Genomic DNA, 21,627 nt, shown 5'->3' with positions numbered 1-21,627 from the left:
GAAAAATAAAAAGGGGGGAGGAGACAAGAAGAGATCATTTCAGATTTAAGAAGATTTGAAATCAAGGTCTCCCTAGTATTTAATGCAGTATAAATTAAAGCAGGATCCCATAGTTCTCTAGATTTGGAGGTAATTTCTTGTCCCCACCATCTATTTTTCAAGAAAGGCATCTCTTATTTGTTCAGTAAAATGGAGGCAGCATGAGTTTAGCTTATTATATCATATCATATTGCCTAATTTGCTATTTTGACACTTTTAGTTTCACGGAAACACAGTCACCTTGATGTATATGGACTCAGCAGTGAAGTTGGCAACATCTGAGAAAAACTGTGCAAGATGGAAAAATACAGCCTGGTTTGGTGTAAAACTGACTGGCAGTCTCAGTGAAAATGACCAAACTGAAGGATGGTCTAAGGGACAATACTAACATCAAATGGGATGGGGAGGTGTAGCTAAAAGACTTCTAAAAATATTCCCCTTTAATACAGTAATTAGTAATTCATTATCTTTTTAAATTTACTAATTAGTTAATGAGGAAAAATAACACTATTCTTCATATTTGATGGATAATGTTGCTACAAGCCATTGTCAAAATGCCAAGAGACCAAAGTCTAGTTTCACAATGGTCTCAGTAGACTAACATGATCATCAAATATATCAAAATGAAGTAATTGGTGTTTCTTCTGACTTAATAACACCCAAGTTTCCCATTCCTTTAACAACTTCTAAAACAGCATTATGGTAGGGGCACCTGGGTGGCTCAGTCAGTTAAGCGTTCGACTTCGGCTCAGGTCATGATCTCACGGTGTGTGGGTTTGAGCCCGCGTCAGGCTCTGTGCTGACAGCTCAGAGCCTGGAGCCTGCCTCAGATTCTGTGTCTCCTTCTCTCTCTGCCCTTCCCCAACTTGTGCTCCGTCTCTCTATGTCTCTCAAAAAATAAATAAATGTAAAAAAATTTAAAATAAAATAGCATTATGGTTGTACAAGATTTTTTTCCATCTAATATTTCCTTTTATTTTCTATTTTTCTTCCACATTTCCATGACCTTCAAGGGTGGTTGGAAGAAAGCATTAGAATCATCACAATAATTATGGTGTGTTACCAAATATTTCATATTCATTTATCTCTGCCATTTTGTGTTGTATCTTTTAGGAGCCTGTCAGTTACATTTCTCACTGAAAATTGCTTGACGCTTTTAGGGAATCTCTGTATGATCCCCTCAAATATTCTGGACAGTACAGAACTGGAACTATTGTAAATTTAGTCAGTTAGTTCACTTTAAGATTAATGAATAGTGAATGTGGTATGCAACATATTAAATAAGCCCATTTGTTTTTGTATAGAGCCTCAAGAAATCCAATCTGTGATTTGGAAAATAAAAATAAATGTGTTTGTGATTTGATTCCTTATCTTCAGACTATAAAGTAGAATTGGCAGGGGGAGGCAATGAGATGTGATATCAATGCATTTTAAAAATTATATCATTATTTATTTCACATAAATTTGTGAAACAACCCTTATGGAGAAATTTGGGTTCATAAATAGAAAAGCATGTGCTTTCAAGAGAATTCTAAGAGCCAATCCTGTTTTTGCTGCTGAGTCTCTTTTTTGATCTTGAGCAATCAAGTTAACCTTTCCGGACTTCAGTTACTTTATCTGTAAAATAGATAAAATATCTTCCTCATAGGACTTGTATTGGGAAAAGTAAATGCACACAAAGCACTTAGCACATTGCTTGCCTGAGTGCCTTGATAAATGTTTGCTTACTTCTCCAAATCTGAACCGATATATTTAGAAGTCTATGTACCTGAGTAGCCTGAAAGGGTGAGGCTCAAATATCTTTCTGAAGAGCAAAAAGTCATGAATACTACACTAAAATTTGACTCAGTTTGTAGTATTTTGGAAGAAAAAAATAAAAACGTCTTTAGTTTAAACCTGGTCATGAGAAGAAGAAGAAGAAAAAAAAAAAATAAAAAACCTCTGTACCTGCATAAGTTTTCTAAAAGCAAAGCATTCCATTTCTTCCACTTCTTCTCTGTGTTCACAATTTTCAAAAAGCTTAATCTATTTAATATGTTTGAGATCCAAAAGATTATTTAAAAATGCATGACAAATATGTAGTACAGGTTTGGGAGGTGTTAGGATGAATACCAGAGAGTGTTCTCTCTGATTGGGAACAGCATTTCTTATCCGGAGTGACATCAGGTGACACCCGTGAATGTTATTTTTAAATCATTGGATATGCTTGTTGTTCCTACTGCACCAGCACCTGGTGAAATATGCAGCTGAGGGGACTTGGAAATTTTAAAATAAGTGAATCAGAGATTATTTGTAATTTCAATTTCAAATGCTATAATCACCTGTATTTAATATTAGCCATATTTAGACAAGCTGCCTGTCTCCACTTACATGTATCCTCTTTACCTCTGTCATTCTGCAAGTCAACATTTTAACTGCTTTCTTTCAATATGTAGATTTATCTTCTCCCATGGCTGGGTTGTCATTAAAACTGTCACAAACTAATTATTTATGTATACCTATTTATTATTAAACCAGTAAAATCTTCACCCCCACTGACTGCCTTTCTCTCAGGTCACCTTGTGAGCAAAACTTTGCATTTTTCAATTCACTGTTGGTTTCCTATCCATCTGTGTGTATACTAAAGCTGCTCTACTTTCCTATGGCGAATATCTGACTAAGTCATACACCTTCCAGTATCGCCATCCTTTTGTTACAGTCTTACTATTGTACTTTTATTAAAATATGTCTAGTAACATCAAATAAAAGGGTGTTATAACAAAGTATCCTTAAATCATAAAATTAAATTTGATTTTTGTAATATCTGTGAATTGACCTAGAGCTTGGAAAATTTAGGTCATGTATAGAAAGAAACTCAAAACCCAAGTGTATCAATAATGTGAAAAGTGCAAGGCAAAGCACACTTTTTTTGAGATGCTAATATTTAGTGCCTTTGGGTGACATTTGAGTCATCATATAGAGTTAGAATACGGACTATATAGGAGGCATTATGTGTGGAGCATTGTCAGAGCGGCAAGGATGAAAATGAAAAAACAGTTTATACTCTTACAAGGGACCTATAATCTATTGGAGGACCTGCAGTGCATCTAACTACAATAAAGGTTAATAATAATAACACCAGAAATATACGGAACAAAGAGACAAAGAAGGAGTGTTTTCTTATGCCCCAATTTTAACTTTTTTTTGCCCCGATTTTATTTTAAAGTCCTTTTAAGAGATATAGCTTATAAACTTGTCGAGCTGAGCTTAAGCTAATGATAAAACAAATGTTTGTCAAATTGAATTAGTTTAAAACTAAATTATGCCAATTACTGTTTTTCTTATTTTTAACAGATGTTTTCTGTAATTTATTCCCTTAATTGAGCATAAATGTCTTCATTTCTCTTTTACCTACTTTAAATCATATTCATTATTATTTTTAGATACCATGAAACTAGTCAATTAGTCAGGAATGTTTGAGTGTACTTTATAATTTTAAGTTATAATTTTGAATTTTAGAATTAATGGCTACTGAGAGAACAATAGTGAAGTTTGGGGTTTTATGGAAGAACAATTGTACCATACAGCAGATATAAAATAAAACAGGAAGACATAAGGAAAATTTCTAGGAATATAATGTTTTACCTAAATAATATATCAGAAATATAATGCTTTACCTAAATAACTGATAATTCAGAAATAAAGTGTTTTACCTAAATAACTTATAATTTTCATAAAAGGACATGTCAGTTACCCCAAAAAAAATGAAAACAAATTTTCAGAGGGTGAAGCAAATAACCAGAGATGGCCTATTCATTTAGCCATAACCTGGAAGATTTGGAACAGACAGTTTGGATTTATATCATTAGGGAGAGAAAGGGTTATCCTTCACAAAGGAAATAAGAACCAACATCTATCATTCTGATGAAAGGTTACGGGTTTGCATTAAAATATGTTTCATTCAAATATTATAACAAACGACCTATAAACTTTCAATTTTGAAATAACTTGCTATTGTTTAATACTAAAATAATTATTTGTCACCCCGTGTGTGTGTGTGTGCGTGTGTGCATGTAAGTAACTCATTCTGCCCTGTAGCCACTTCTCTTTAATGCCTTTTCTTTGTAGGATCTCAAATATTATTTCCCTGGAGGAGGTCATGACAGTGACTAGATTCCATTTCTAATATTATGATTGTGAAGTTATTTAAGAAATATGGTGGACAGGTTAAATGAATGATGGATTAAGGAGGGCACTTGTGATAAGCACTGGGTATTATATGCAAGTAACGAATCACTGAATTCAACTCCTGAAACCAATATTATACTATATGTTAACTAACTAGAATTTAAATAAAAACCAAAGAAACCCTCTAGTCCCAGGTCTTTTTCTTAGAAATTATATATTATCAATAATCTTCATAAGACCTAAAAATATGAAAAGCATTTTTTACATACTATCAAAGCAGACATAAAATAAATGAGATTAAATGATATTGAGAATTTATAACTGGAAAAAGGACAATAAAAAAACTTAACTTTTGAAAAAATTCTTAACTCATTTATCATGACAGGCTGAAAAAAGTCACTGAAATTAGTTTATAAAGTGACCTAAATTCTTCTACTGTAATTTGACAAGATTTCACTTATAATAAAATAATGACTTCAGTGATCAAATATTCCAGTGTCTGTTTTGACAGATAAGGAAAATGAGGTTAACAAAAATTAAGTAATATCGTCAATAAAAACAAAAGAAAGCAAATCTGGGCCACAGGTAAATGTGGGAACTAGAAAACAGATGATCTGTCGCAAAATACAGAACTTTCTGACTATATCACATTAGGATTCAAGTGTTTGGTTTGCTTTGGTTTCCAGGTCTTCATGAAGTGTTTTTGTTGTTTGTTTTTGTTTCAGGTTTTTGTTTTGAATAAGTTTGAGCTATTTCTCAAAGAAAATTGATATATTATGGAGATTAAAGGTAATTGTCTAATAATGTGAAGAAAACATCTTAGGCTCGATAATCAAAGGTGATCTTGATTTAAGTTCAAAATCAAATATTCATGTAGTGTGTTGTTCAGCCTCATAACTTTTCCTTTTAAATTTTGAGGACATTGCAAATATCTTGCCACTGGAAAATAGAAAAAAGTTTTGGTAATGTTTTACTGGCACCAAGTTATTTTAATATATAATCTATCATCTACTTACTGTGGTCATCAAAGTTACTTCTTACATTTCTTTCTAAATATATTATAACTTCTAGTTCTAAAATGATAACATTGTGATAGTATCTTTTTTATTTACATAATTTAAGTGAAACAAAGTAATTTAAGCTAATTTTCTTTTTAAAAAGCTGCATAAGGGGCACCTGGGTGGCGCAGTCGGTTAAGCGTCCGACTTCAGCTCAGGTCACGATCTCGCGGTCCGTGAGTTCGAGCCCCGCGTCAGGCTCTGGGCTGATGGCTCAGAGCCTGGAGCCTGTTTCGATTCTGTGTCTCCCTCTCTCTCTGCCCCTCCCCCGTTCATGCTCTGTCTCTCTCTGTCCCAAAAATAAATAAACGTTGAAAAAAAAATTTAAAAAAAAAGCTGCATATCCAATCTACATTGGAGATCAAAAACCTTTTAAAGAGTCATAATTTTATAAAGTATACAGTTTAAAAAATAATCAAACAAAATTCTTAGGCATTTCCTTAAATTATTGATAACCATACCATGATATAACTATACAAGACAGATTTATTTCAGCTCTAAAGAAATCATCACTTTTATTTCAAAGAAATAAAATTATTTGAGAATTTTATTGTCAAATTTCAATGGCAGCATCAAAACTTCTTATAGGTATTTCTAATTTTATAAGCATTATCCATGTCTGCTATTAAATAAAAATAGGGAAAAATGTGTTTTAAAGGAGCTGTAAAAGATATTTTTGACAACATCATATTAAATAGGAGAATGGTATTTCTTTAACAGACTAAAAAGTCTAAATTAATAAACATAGCTACATATATACGTATATACATATGTAAGTATATATATACACACATATACATGTATGTATGTATATATATATATATATATATATATATATATATATATATATATATACACAGACACATATATACATGTGTGTATATGTATATGTATGTTAGAAAACCTATTTTGCTTGGGTAGAGCTAATACAAATGGTAATGTCAGCAGTTGACAGTTAAAAATTCTATGAGAGTGGGGCGCCTGGGTGGCTCAGTTGGTCGAGTGTCCAGCTTTGGCTCAGGTCATGATCTCACAGTTAGTGAGTTTGAGCCCTGAGTCTGAATCTGTGCTTGCAGCTCAGAGCCTGGAGCCAGCTTCCGATTCTGTGTCTCCCTCTTTCTCTGCCCCATCCCCATCATGCTCTGTCTCTGTCTTAAAAATAAATAAAACATTAATTTTTTTTTTTAAAAATGTTCTATGAGAGAAAAACATGTAAAGTTTGGGTAATCATTTGCAGAATCAATCATTCAATATTTTTTTAAATCTTCAGTTTTATAAAAACAATGAGATTATGGTTATAATGCTTAATACAAATAAACATTAATTACTTATTCGAGGGTTATTAATAAGAAATGTCCTTTGAAGTTATTTTTACGTGGGGTTAAGTTAGAACATATACACATGTATTCAAATAGTGAAAATGGCTAATAGTAATAGATCATTTCTTCAAGATATTTAGGTTCCAAACAGGTGTAAATTGAAAAAAGATGAGATGCACTTCATCTTATCCATACTCTTCTTCTGTTAATAAAAGTTGCTACAGGAACTTCAGTTATTGGAAATGCCACACAGACCTCATATTTTACATGTTCTGCACACTTCAAAGAATTTGGATTGCCCATGAAATATGAGTTTGTGAAAATCCAAATGGAGATTTGTACCCCAATAATAATTGACCTTAAAAACCCTTTCTGGCTCTCCTTCCAACACACTAATGCATAGTTAGAAAACCACAGAAATAATAGCATAGACATATTATAATATGAATATAAATATAATCACCAATTGCTCATTTTAGCTCATTTAATGTTTTATGCACACCACAGTGCATATTAAAAATGTCATAAAAAACAGGTAGTGTGGTAGTAATAAATGTAAGACAACATGAATCATGAAAGCACAATGTATTGTAATGGATCAGTAAGGATCAAATGATGGAAAACCTAACAGAAGTTAAACCTATAAATAGCTGGGCTTCCTGCAGTGGAAGAAAATTAAGCACATAGCAATTAAAGAAGAGTGAAGACATTTAATTCGCATGAGGAGAAATAAGTGAACTTAGCTCAGTGCAGTCACGAACAATAAGAGTATCAATATATTTTATTGTTCACAGACTAAAGAAGTGATTAATGACTACTATTGTTTTGTATGTATATATAGATATTAATATTTATGTATGTATTTTATCAAATGGCTGGTGAAAATTAAAATATAAGTCATAAATCAATAAATTCTTTTTAAAAAAATCAAACAAAATTACCTGTGAAAAATTAAATGATTTTCTTTTATTGTGTCACATGAAGTTACCCAAATGACACTAGTGTGATTTATGCCTAAATTAATATATAATATTTATTGAGGGATATTGTTGCAATGTAAGCACAAACCAAAAAAAGTCCCCAAATAAAAAAATGCTATTAGCATTGTTGTGAACATGTAAGAAAGGTAAATTAAGTTGTGAATAGTCACAGATAGAGGTTATATGACTATATAAGAAAGCATAACTAAAAGAAATCTCTCCTACAGAATGGAAATAGTCATTTTAAGATTGTTAAAAATTGTATACCAACAAATATTTAAAAATGTGAAGTGATAAATAGATAATAAGTGTTTATAAAAATGCTAGGATATTTCAGAATACTATTGCTTCTGTAAATACTCGAGAATAATTATAAAATTATAACTTCTATGAATTAGGCCAATTTGTTTCAACATATGCATTGTGTTAAATACTAAAAAGGATAAGCATAAAAGAAAAGCAGTTTAATAAGTTATACCACTGACTGTATTGCGGTAACTAGGACAAGCTTGTGATCAGCAATGCAACCTGTTCCAAGACAAAAGACATCATACAGATGATGGGTCTATGATCTCTTTATAGCAGTAATGGGCCCTCAGACAATGCAAACAATCACTTCGGCAGATTACACTTTTAACCATATAAATACAGTATATGTGCTCTTAGAAGGCACCATTAAAAAAAAAAGTAAAATACAGGGCAGCACTATTATAAGAAATAGACATTAAGAAACATAGACATTAAAAAAACATAACAACAGAGTTGGATAATTCTCTTATGCTTATGTCGTTTACACTGGATACATTTAATGCCAAAAATGGAGGTGTCCCTAAATAATACTTCCCAACTCAGTGTCTAAATGAATTAGAGGAAACAGCATGGTAGAGTCAAACGCATTTGGGTGGGAGTGCCCAGTTAATAAACTATCTGTATGTTTTTAGACAAGAAACCCAATCTCTTGGAGCTTTTATTTCCTCAGCTATAAAATGAAGATAATATATAGGCATAAGTTTGTCTCAACCTGTCTATCTTACTTACTTACATTTATCCCTAGTGCCAAACAGAGTGGCACAAATTATATGCTAAAATAAATTTTTCTTGGCTACAACCACTTATAATATTCCTGGTACATTGCTTTCCACTTTGCAGGCTGTGGGGTTAAGTCAACTTGTTAAACCTCCATTGTACACTGCATTGATCACAACTGTTATTATAAAACCATGTATTTAACATTGTTTTGTGTTCTTTAACCTTTAATTGGACATAAGTCCACGAGACCAAACTCATGTTGTTGTTCTTCTTTCTTCCAGTAACTCAGTAAATATACGTGCAATGTGTAAAATAAGAACACAATATATTTGATTTTTTTCTTCAAGATTGAAAAACAAAAAGAAACAAAAGGATTCTTACCAAGTTATTATGAGTATGAGAGTTTCCATAATTAACAACTGCTAATGGTTGTCCTAAAACATAGAAAAAGGTTTACCCTAGGCCCATTAAGATTTCCTTCTAGGGGCACCTGGGTGGCTCAGTTGGTTGAGTATCCAACTCTTGATTTTGTCCAGCTCAGGTTATGATCTCACAGTTCATGGGTTTGAGTCTGGCATCGGGCTAGGGATTCTCTCTCTCCCTCTCTCTCTGCCCCTCCCCTGCACATTCCCTCCACCCCGCCCCCGTCTTTCAAAAATAAATAAGTAAACTTGAAAAAAAGATTTCCTTCTTTACTTAAACTCACACAATGCTTTAAAAACTATTTGTAATTTACTTTTATTTACCATCTAATTTGAGTCATTCATTCATTAGCAAACACTGAAGTACCTATTACCTACAAAGGAATTAAAGCAAGATGGTCCTTGCCTACATCATGCCCACAAAATTTAGCAGGAAATTGAATCATCTGATTCTCAAAAAATACCTTTGATATAATTAAGGCAGTATTTTTAGCTTCCGTGTACAGATTAGTGAACAAAAACTTAGAGATGTTTAAATGACTTTTTCCAGATGATAATTAATAGGTGTCAAGGTCTTCTAAGAATAGGGTTTTTTCTACACACTGAGTTTTCCTATGCATTTTCATGTCTATTATCAACCAAAACAAGCCTTCATGTACTTCAAAATAAAAATCAATACACTGCTTTATTTTATCTTTTCTAGGATAAATCATGTTATATTTGTAAAGCTCTTTATAAGTCTTCTATATGTTCTCAATTTTGCCAAATATTATTAAAGTTGAACTAGTCCCCTGATGAGTTACAATTCTAAAATATAAGCATCTTATAAATTATAATAAAATAAGTATTTGATTATGCTTTGAGTTGTAACTCATGACAAACTATGATGGAAGAGATACAGAAAACTAGTAGTCACTGTCATTTTAAAATCTGAATATACTGAACAAGCTATCAGAAAATTATAATTTATTTTTGTTAACACAGAAAAAAAAGCATGTACAGTGTGTTTGCCCATAGCAGTCAATGCATGAAGACACCTCATACTTTGGCACTCATTTTAAATCATGTTCAAAAACAACATGTTTAAAATGAAGGCAAGCTGTCATAAGGCAAGCTGGGGTAATAAGAGTTTGGCAATTAAAAAGCACCAGCACATTTACCAATCTGAATATTTAAGAACTGTAAATCATTAATCATAAGTAAACCACCTGCTGGGGACACTCTAACCCAGTATAAAGATTTGCCATGTGTGTAATTGTCAGTTTGAGATTGAATTTTTATCCAGGGAACAATAGTATTCAAGATTATTTGGGTGAAGTTTTTATTAATTTTGAAAATAAAAATTATTGTATCCCTCGTTATACTTCAGATATTGAAATAGTCCTGTTTAAAATGACAATTGTTTTCATACCCTATTACATTTTTTATCAATTATTAAATAGCTCACTGTCATGTGATAAACCAATATTTAACCTTTTTTAAAAAACATTTTCTGCTGTTATCAAAAACAAAAATAAATCTGACTTGTTATAAGCCTCAGAGTTTTAGACAAGGCATATACTTGTCACTGATTTTTTAGCACATATATGTAAATGTATAGCCTACTTTGCTCTAGACTGCAAGCAGTATTTTTTTTATTTTTTTAATATTTATTTATTTTTGAAAGAGAGAGAGACAGGGCACAAGTAGGGGAGGAGCAGAGAGAGATAGACAGAATCCAAAGCAGGCTCCAGGCTCTGAGCTGTCAGCGTAAAGCCTGATTCGGGGCTTGAACTCCCAAACTGCACTGAGAGATCACGACCTGAGCCGAAGTCAGACACTTAACCGACTGAGCCACCCAGGTGCCCCAATTGCAAGTAGTATTTTTACAATAATTAGACACTTTTAACTCAGCTCTATGGACTGACAGTTTTCCAATCCGTTACAAAATGTGTGTGTATGTATGGATGTGTGTCTGCGTGTGCGTGTGTGTGTGTGTGTGTGTGTGTGTGTGTTTGTGTTTCTGGTTGTTGTGGCTTATTTATATTGTCAAAAATCCATTACCTCTTTTTATGATGAAATGGCTAAAAACTCCTGGGTGGGATTTAACCATTTGCAAAATTTAAAATAATTTCAATACAATAGAGGAAGACAATCTCCTTCCTCTTAATGCTTCATGCATCAAATCTAGTTTAAGCACTTCCCACATTACAGATCAGCAGTCTGCTGAGTGTTACAGAAGGCCACCACTGTTTCAGTATCCCACAAGTTAGTTTGGACCTTAGGTGGAGGACGCAGAGTTTTACCATTCTCAAGCCAGACCCTTTGGGACTCAAAGAGACTAGATTCCCCAAAGCTTCTCATAGAGGTGGGGCAAGAAACTGAGACAGATAGGGGACATCATTTTGATTAATGAGAGGCAGGAGACTTGGAAAAGCCAAAACACAAATCTCTTCAACTGGAATCCACAGAAATTAAGTGACTTTTACAATGCCATCAGCCTAGCTATGCAACTAAGATTTACCTTCCAAATTTATCTGAACAAAGGTTTTCCAATGTGCAGCATGTTTCCATGTTTTCAGCATGTGCATTTGTGAAACGTGCCACACTTTGAGTACTTTTAACACTAAATCCATGCTCTAGTATGTTTCCCACTCTTTCTGAAAGTTTAGATTCCATCAAGAAGACTAGCAGGACTTGTTAAAAATGCAGAATCAGGGGTCTGCCTCTGTCCTTGAGATATTTTTATTTACATTTGATGATAGCAATGCAGGTAGTTCTCAAATGAAACTTCATGAAAATACGATATGGTGCTTCCTGGAAAGCTGGGATTGTATAGCTTCTTAAACTGTATCACAAAGCCGCTGAGAGAATGGATTCCTAGGTAGCAAGCATGATGTTTCTCATGCATGAGGATTCCAAATGCTCCGTAACAGACATAGATTTCTTTCTGCCACAGCCTCTATGACATTCTAGCTTCCAAGTCATTTCATTTTGTCTTCTTATTTTTTTAATTCTTATTTCTACTGTTTATATTGTTCCTTCATCAACACGATAGTCAGACATAGGCATTTATTGTATTTCGGTCATCAGACAAAAACTTCTTTCTTTTCAAATCTTTAAAATCACCACTGTCATCACATTTGTCCTAGCAAACACCCATTTGCCTATTGGCTTTGCCTAGATTGATCATTCCCTGCAAACCCACCATACATGTTCTTTTCTAAATGCATTTCTGATCATGCCACCCTCTTACATAAAGTGTCTCATTAGTTTCCCAATGGTTCAGAATAAACTCACTAATCTATAAACCTTTGGTATTCCATTCTCCTCTCTTGAGCCTTATTTTGTGAGATTCTGCTCTATAAATCTCTCTGGTCCAGACTCAGTGAAAATGTTGAAGTCCCTCCCACCTGGCATATTTCTGCATGCAACAGGACTTTACAGGTGCTCTTCTCTCTAGGAGCCCACTTTATGATAAACCTAGTACTTTCTTCTTTGCCAACCAACCTATACTCCAGATGTTAGTTCCTGAAATACTTCTACAGAGATTCTTCTCTGACTTCCCTACTGGGGTAAAGTCCCAATTTCACAAACTTCTCAACAGTACTTCATACAGCTGCAATTTTACATTTTTGGTGTAATTATTTGATTAGTATCTGTGTCCTCCACTGTATTTTAGGTTCCACAGGGGCAGGGACAATGTCAACTTTTGCTTTCCAGAGCTTTCATAGCCAGTGTGTGGCACATTTTAAGGTGTTCAGTGGATGCATTTGTTGAATGTATGAGATGATAAGAAGATATTTTCTGTCCCTAGGGAACTGGGAATTATTCTATGGACAAGAAGGTGACAAATTTTGTAAGCTGGGCATGACATAATCAGATCTGTGATGTAGGAAGATACATCACAGTAATTGGAGAATGCACTGTAGTGGGAAAAGACTGGAAGTGAGGAAAGAAGTCTGACAGCAACTGTAGCAGCCTGGGTTAGAAAGAGTAAGGGTCCTAACAAGGAAAGTAGCAATGGGATGGAAGGTTGTGGAGCAGGGATACTAGTGTTTGAGGGAAATGTAGGAATAATGGGAATCATGGTAAGTTCATACCCTGAAACAAGGTGAATGAGATATCAGGACATTCTATCATGTAAAGAGAAGCAGATTTTGGAGAAAAGTAAAATTCTTGGTTAAAAACAGTGAGTTATCCATGCTAAACTTTGCCAATTATTATGAATATGGTCACTGCTCAAAATCTATCACCTCAATATTAAAGTAGACATTGAAATGAGGAAAAGGAGCTATCATACCCTTGATATCATCCTTCTTCCAACTATTCAGTTCAAAAAATTGGAGTCCTACAACTAATTTACAAAATCCTGTGAATCCTACAGAATATATCTCATCTCTTGTATTTTAATACCTGTTTGCCATATCAAGTTTCTTAGAAGTATAGCCATACTTCCTTATTTACACTGTCATTATTTCCGGAACCTCAAACCCTCCTTACTTTGACCATGAAAGGCTGCAGCGTCTCCCTTTCTCCATATAGTTTCTCTATCTCTTAATTTACTGCCTAACAATCCATCATTCATTATCCTGCCAGACTGTGTTCTTTAAATGCTGCTTTCATCTTAAAATAACTTGTAATTGTTCTCTGTTGTCTTACACATCTAAGTCAAATTTGGTCTTTTTACAGTCCTTAAAAAAAGACCTGTCTTAACTGTCTGTTCTACAACATGAACCTATAATAAGTTAAATCCTATGGTTCCATGCTGGCCCCACTTTTCTCTCCTCCTCTTCTCTTGCTCCACGTCAGTGATATCAGCATGAGAAGTGCATGGTAAAAACCATAACTTCCCATTTCCTTCACAAATATTTCCACCTTTTCCCATTTTACACCAGTCTCTACTTGTTCACTTTCTGAAACAGGTACACACTTATTCTGAAACTCTCTATCTGCATTCCCACTTGAAATCTCTTTGGGGTTCCTTCCTACTCCTGCACTTCTTGGCAGCCCACATGGCATGTAACAAGGCATTTAGCACATGCCACGTACTCAGTGTCTTCTCTTAGGGATGACTAAGGAAGATAAGTGCTTATGAACGCCTAAGGAGAACAACAACAACAACAACAACAAGTTGGTATTTCCCAAATGATTTCAATGTCAACAGGACACATAGAAATACACTACTGAGAATAACGGGAAGATGAGTGCTGTTTTTACCAAATAATTGAATTCTAAAATTCAATTCTTTTGTTTAAAAGTTGAGCAAGAAGCATTAGAATTTCCCAGCAAAGTACTACTTCAGATCTTGAAGATTCAATTTTGTGTATCATAATTGTGCCATCTAGTATACCCTGAAGTTGATTTGATGGGCCTCTAATTTCTGCTCTTATGTTCGACAATGTGATGTATTTTTCTCTTAGTATGAATGATTTATTGTAAGTTGTCAATAAATATATCATTTTACAAGTAAAATTACATTTCATATGAACAATTGAGTTTATGAGACATTGTGACAACAAAGTTAGACGTGTTTTGTGTATTTAGTGAAATATAGTTTCTTTGTCTTATTCTCTGTACAGAAGCAGCTCTTCCATAGCATGAATCTGCATATGGAGGCCTTCCAGAGATCACAAGTTTTCTGTTAGTTAAAATAAACTGCTCCAAAAATTAAGAAAACAGTATCTCTGATGATGAGGATTTGGGAAAAGTTAATCATTTAGGTTTTCTGAATTTAGTATGCCTTATACCTCAATTAGTCATGTAACATATTTATACATTCATTTATTCATTCACCCATTCATTCAACAGCTATTTGGATATGTAGTGGAGTATAAAACTGACAAAGTCTCTGCCCTTATTATGCCCTTATTCAGAGCCATTGATTTTTTTAATGTTTATTTATTTATTTTGAGAGAGAGAAAGAGAGAGCACACAAGCAGAAAAGGGGCAGAGAGAGGGAAAGGGAGAATCCCAAGCACTCACTATGCTGTCAGTGCAGAGACCAACATGGGGCTCAGTCTCAGGAGGCTTGAGATCATGACCTGAGCAGAAATGGAGAGTCGACTACTTAACATACTGAGCCTCTGAGGCACCCCTAGAGCCATTGCTTTGTTATCAGATGCTATGATGTAATTAAACTACAATCTACTTAGATTGTATATATCACAAATATATCACTGTTGATGAATGACTCAAAAAAAAAAAGGTATGAGCTATCTAAACGTATACGAATAAAAGAAAATGTAATACAGAGCAAGATTTTGCATTAGGTTATATGAAAAGAAAGTAATAGGTAACCCTAAAAGGATGTAACTTTACATAGCTATTAATTTTACAATGATAATTGTTAGCTTCCTGGCCAGTATCTGTTCTAAGGACTTCTATTTGTTTATATATGTGTTTGCCCATAAAATATCATTTACCTATACTGATAACAAAGCACAATAACCTATACAATTCTGTTTTCTAAAAGTAAAATTTGAAATAAAAAAAATAGTCACTACACATTTTATCTTTTTACATATCTGTATTTTGACTCTTTTTTAAAGATCAAATTAAATAAACACTAGGGATTTTATATGTACTTGACTAATTAATTGGCGCAGTTACCAATCTCATTGCATTTATTAAGAAAACTTTATGAGAACAATAAATCCTAGTTCATCAGGGGAAATTAAAAGTTACGGAAGTTAGTAAGAAATAATAATCACTGCATTCTACAAGTTGAAGATGGCAGCACATAAGAGGACACATTCCCTTGTTACATTCAATGATTCAGATTTGATGTACATTAATTTGCTCAATACTCTCCTACCTTTTCTCTGCCTTCTTTAAAAATGCCCTACTCAAAATTATCACCTTTTAAATTTCTGCAGGCATTGATTTTGTGTGAGTTTAGGGAATAATATAATTTCACGGGCAAATTTCACTTGTAATTTCCTTAATTAATTTTAAGTCCAAACCCAGTACAGCCAAGGCATTCAAATACAACACATTGGGTAAGGCAAAGAGTGTCAATTTCAACAGATGCATGTGCCTATTAGGTTTCTGGTTTAAGATGATTGAAAAGAGTAGTTACAAAACTTCACAGAAGTTAGAAAAAAAGATGTGGCGAAAGAAAACAAGAGATATTTTTTAAGGGAAAAAAGTACATAATCACATAAAGAAAATAAAAACTTCAGCTTTAGAAGAGAACAGACATCCTACTGAGGACTCTGTGGCAGACAGCTTCTAAAATGACCCTTAGTGTTCCTTGTCTTTGAATATTCCTCTGTTTTTGAGGGTGGTTGGGACCTAGAGACTGATTTCTAATGAATACAATGTATAAAATAATAGGATGTGACTTCCAGGATTAGGTTACAAAATATTCTGCCTTTTGTCTTGCTCACTCTCTCTGGCTCTCTTTTGCTTTTGCTGAGGGAAACCAGCTGTTATGTGTGAACTGCCCAATAGAGAATTGAATCTCTGGACAATAGTCATGGAGGACCTGTGTCAACAGGACCTGTGTCAACAGTCAAGTGACACAGTGAGCTTGGACATGGACCTCATTTGAGCCTTGAGATGACTGCTACCCTAACCTACACCTTGATTATACAGCTTTGGGAGAGCCTTTCAACCAGAGGTCCCAGCTAAATCTTGCCTAGATGCCTGACTCACAGAAATTAAGAGAAAATAAATGTTTATCATTTTAAAAGGACCATCTTTTACTTTATTTATTCAGAGTTATCTGTGCCTATGCACATCCATGCATTTTCTGTTAAAATATAAGCTTCTGGAGGACAGGCAAAGTAGTATCTAACAAGTTTTGTACACTGTTTACTTCAGAACATAAGTGCATATCAATTATTTAATGTGTCCTCCTGATAAGCATAATAGATTTTTCTATCAAAATGAGCTACTGATTGGAACTTAAATTACCTAAATAATTATTTCAAATCCCTGATTCAATTTAACTTTTGATTATCGGGTATGCAAAATTACTTATTCAAGGTTTGGACTCCTTCCACTTGTCACTTAGACAAAGAAAAGAAAAGAATGGAAAAGAAAAGAAAAGAAAAAAACCTGCAACCTAAATTTGAGAAAAGGAAAGTTGATACCAAATCCTCTGTAATCTGTCAGAGGAAAACAACTCCCTTTCAAGTCACAAAAAACCAAAAGCATGAAATGCCATTCTACATGGTTTCACTTACAGTTAATTCCATAAATTGTGATTAGTTTGAATATATGTAATATTAATAGCTAACTTTCTGCGTCAACAGATTCAAACTTCAAAACCCTTGTCTATTTGCTCTTCATTTTTAAAATGCTTGCTTAAAAGATATTATATCAAGGGCTTTTCATGCTTAGAAAAAGACAGATAACCAAATGTAATCCTACAATAATATTTCTGCTCAAACTAGGTTACACTGATTGACATGTACAGGATATTTTTATGAGCAAACAAATATGAAAAAAAGAAATACACATATTGAATTTCAGATATTCTGAAAATAAAATGTCTAACTATATGAACTATGTAACAGTATAATAAATCCCTGTACCTATACTATAGAAAACAATCAACAGAAAATATCCTGAGCAAATACGTAAATAATCATATCTTCATAAAATTATCATTCTCATATTTTAAAAAATATATTTTGTGTACTTACAATGAGTCAAAATCCACAACTGGAACTGATAAACTTATCTCGTTGATATATAGTAATTATGTGGTTACTTAAATATGTATTTCTGAAAAGGTTTATCAGTTATCAAAATGGTTTGTTCATGTATATAGTATTTAGACAAAAACAACAAATAATTTGTTAAAATATGACAGCAAAGAAACGTTATGCTGAAAATATTTTACAGATATGTGTCTTTCATAGGCTTCTGCTATAGAAATTAAATCATATCCAATAGAAATTATAATTAGCACTTAATGTCATTAACTAAATTATTTAACATATGAATTAATATTTCTAGGATCAAAATTTTAAGCATTGACATGTTTTGATATATCTCATTAAATTTTATAAGTTATTGAATCTAAACATCAATTGTAACTCACGTCACTGTTTTATGTACTTGTAAGAGAAAAATACCACCGATTAAACTCTGATACACTAGGGATGCTTCACAATTCAGATATGTTAAAATATTTTTTAAAAGTGTATGTTATTTCAATGAAATATGACAATTACTTTATATAGCTATAAAATACTATAACAAAGCTTAAAGGTCTGCAGAGATCTGATGAAGGAATATGTTTATGCTTTTTAAAAATCCACTGAAATTACTTTTTTCAACTACTATATTTTTTAGACAAGAGTTTCTATTTCTACACTTCAAAAATCCACATTAGTTTTTAATGAACATCAATTACACTTCAATTTTTCATATTACTCATGAAAGAAAATAATTTAGACTCCTTTACAGAACTGCCAATTGCAATTTACCTTGGCTCTTTCAGGCAAGAGCAGGTTCATAAATCAGCAAGTTAAGCATTTACTAAATGACAAAGAAACAAAATTACAAATGAATAAAATAATCCAATATTTTCCTTCAAATAACAAATTTAATATAGTTTTAGTAAAGAGGTTCCTAAAACTTATGATGGGACATTTCTATTTTGTATCTGAGTTGTATTATTGGGAGAACTCTCAAAAAAAACATAAAAAGTATTTTTTGAAAAATAATTGATATTACATTGTTTTAAAATTTCAGTGAATAGAAAGTCTCTAACTATTGGGCAATCTTTAAAACAATAGCAGGTTAAATATTATCTTGGTGGCCTACAAAACATAGATATGATAGAATTTTTCTTCCCACTTCCTAAACCATGCAATTTCATTACAAAGAAAAGTTGTATGTTTTAATAAGAAGAGCTGACTTTGGGTTCTGGGTTAGGACCCTGAACATCAGTTTCCTTAACTGTGAGATGTACATTCCATCATATTTTTTTTAAGAATTAAATAATGTGTATAAAGACTCTAGTTCAGTGCCTTCCATTTAATTGGTGTTCACTATAAGAGGAACTTGCATTATTTTACAAGAACATAAGGAGACACCTCATATAGTAACCATTCTACAAACACTAACACAATTACAATTTTTCAAAGTATATTAAAGCAAAAAAACTCACCTTCCTTAAATATATTCATAGAAATTATCTGTCATTTTAGCTCTATACTATAAACACACAACTAAATACAAGTACATACATGTAATTTATCAGTCAGCCTAGTCAGTGTCCCTTAGGGGCCATTTGGTAGTATCTGAAGACATCTTTGATTGTCAGGACTGGGAGGGTCTAATACTGGCATCCAGTGTGTACAGGCCACGGGCACTGCTAACATTCTAAGGTGAATGAGACTGTCCTCAATACAAGGAATATCCAGCCCCAAATCTTAATTGTGCTGTGGTTGAAAAGCATTGCCCTAAATGTTTCTGTGGGCAGCCATTCAACTATGTAAAGAAATAAATTATGATGAGTATAATAAAAGAGCATGCCTGAAGGTAAAAATGTTTCTGCAGATTTTTCTTATTATGAAATTTGTTTTTAATTGAAGATTGTTTATAAGCAGTTTGCACTTTCTCCTCCAGCCATCCGAGATGCTTCAAGGAAAGAAACCTAAGGAGAAAAAGATGGTCCCAGCCCTTGCTGTCATGAAGAAGGTGGTCAGTCCTCTGTTTGAGAAAAGGCCCAAGAATTTTGGCACTGGACAGGACATCCAGCCCAAAAGGGGCCTCACCTGCTTTGCCAAATGGCCCCACTACATCCGGCTTCAGAAGCAAAGGGATATTCTCTATAAAGGTCTAAAAGTGCCTCCCATGATTAACCAGTTCACCCAGGCCTGGACCATGAAATAGCCACTCAGATGCTTAAGCTGGCTCACAAATACAGACCAGAGACAAAGCAAGAGAACAAGCAGAGACTGTTGGCTTGGGCTGAGAAGAAAACTCTTGGCAAAGGGGATGTCCCCACTAAGAGACTGCCTGTCCTTCAAGCTGAGGTTAATACTGTCACCACCTTGGTGGAAAATAAGAAGGCTCAGCTGGAAGTGATTGCACATGATGTAGATCCCATTGAGCTGGTTGTCTTCCTGCCTGCCTTGGGTAGTAAAATGAGGGTTCCCTACTGTTTTATCATCTAGAAGGACAGGCTAGGGGCATCTGGTCCACTGGAAGGCTGCACCACTGTTGCCTTCACACAGGTTAACTCAGAAGACAAAGGAGCTCTGGCTAGGCTGGTGGAAACCATCAAGACCAATGATACTGGCAGATATGATGAGATCTGCTTTCACCTGGGAGGCAACATTCTGGGTCCAAAGTTGGTGCCTCACATTGCCAAGTTGGAAAAGGCAAAGGCTAAAGAATTGGTCACCAAACCGGACTAAGTGTACACTGTTGATTTTCCTGTATGTAGAAGTAATAAAAAATTCTTTTTCACAAAAAATGGTGGGGGTTGCTAATGTCATAATGTTATCTGCTTGTTGGTCTCTGAACTTTAGATTGTGTGGTATTGTAAATTTTCTTTTCAAAATCTAGTTTGTGACCAGTCGCACCATTCCACGATTGCTCTGGAAGGCAATTTTAAGCTCTTTCCTAGATGTTCCAAGATGATAATTTCAGTGGATTTGTCTCATTTCCCAGTCTCAAAGGGAAAGAGAAAAAAATAATATTCATAACAAATCTAAGGATTTATCAGATGTCAGCAACTGCCACCTCCTTCTATTCTAGTTTAAAATACTCTTTAAAATCTTCTTTATTGCCAGCAACTATGCCCCTGCAACCATATTCTAATGCCTGTGTCATATCAAATCCCTTCTGATGCATACTGTCTTACCATAGCAGGACCTTCTACCTATCAGGCACTCTAATAAATGCCACTTATATCAAGCTAAATTGCCATACCACCTTCCTTCTAAAAGCTCCAGAATGACTTCTGTGGCTGAAGAATAATCAATTACTTACTCAATTCAATTCAACAAATATTTATTAAGCATCCATTCATTTTTGTGTTTTCTCCCCTTGAGGGCTGCTGTCCTTAAGAGCAGCTGGAAGCAAATGGCTTCCATTTATTAAAGACTTTTATTTTAAAGATGCTTAAGTGCAGTTCACAGCTCTTCAACTGCTCTTACCAAATCCTCAGAGGCTCCATTGTGGAGGAAATTCAAGTTTTATCATACAGAAACAAGAGTAATGTGTTCCATTTTCATTTGGTCAAGAAAATATCAGCATTATAACTAGGGGAGGGATGTACAGAGTAGACATGGCATGTCTAAATATGTCATATATTACTATTATAAATAAGCTTATATACTCATTGATAATGTGAATTTATCTTTCCAAATGTTATCTATGTTAACTGTTATGCTGCATATTATAAGAAAAAACGCTTTATTTTGTTTATATTTTAATTACTCCTGATTTATATCAAGGTTTAGATAATACAAAAGACTGTTAAGTGTTTTGGATAACATATGCTTCTATTTCCAATAAGGACCATCATATTTTCCCTTTTTCTCCTGAGGAGCACCAAGAGTAGTTGGATGCCAATCTTAAAATAAATATTCTTTATTTGGATCAATATATAGATGATTCCTTCCAAGAACATTAGTCACAGTACTGCTGGGAACTGTCTCCA

General features: G+C 33.7%; 2 protein-coding genes across 2 annotated transcripts in view; one reads left to right on the top strand and one right to left on the bottom strand.

The window, feature by feature from the left end:
* The window catches only part of LOC128315375 (uncharacterized), a 520,211-nt gene that overhangs the window by 278,500 nt on the left and 220,084 nt on the right, over positions 1 to 21,627 (bottom strand). The gene's annotated exons all lie outside the window — the stretch shown is intronic.
* On the top strand, positions 19,593 to 20,651 carry LOC106981624 (60S ribosomal protein L7a-like). The gene is given in 2 exon segments (XM_053220696.1): positions 19,593 to 19,830; positions 19,833 to 20,651. Coding segments are annotated over 2 exon segments (783 nt in total). The 3' UTR covers positions 20,378 to 20,651.

The sequence above is a fragment of the Acinonyx jubatus genome, chromosome C2 (genome assembly GCF_027475565.1).
Source record: "Acinonyx jubatus isolate Ajub_Pintada_27869175 chromosome C2, VMU_Ajub_asm_v1.0, whole genome shotgun sequence".
NCBI classification, from domain to species: Eukaryota; Metazoa; Chordata; class Mammalia; order Carnivora; family Felidae; genus Acinonyx; species Acinonyx jubatus.
Note: the sequence above shows the minus strand (reverse complement) of the source record. Positions and strands in the feature narration are given on the sequence as shown.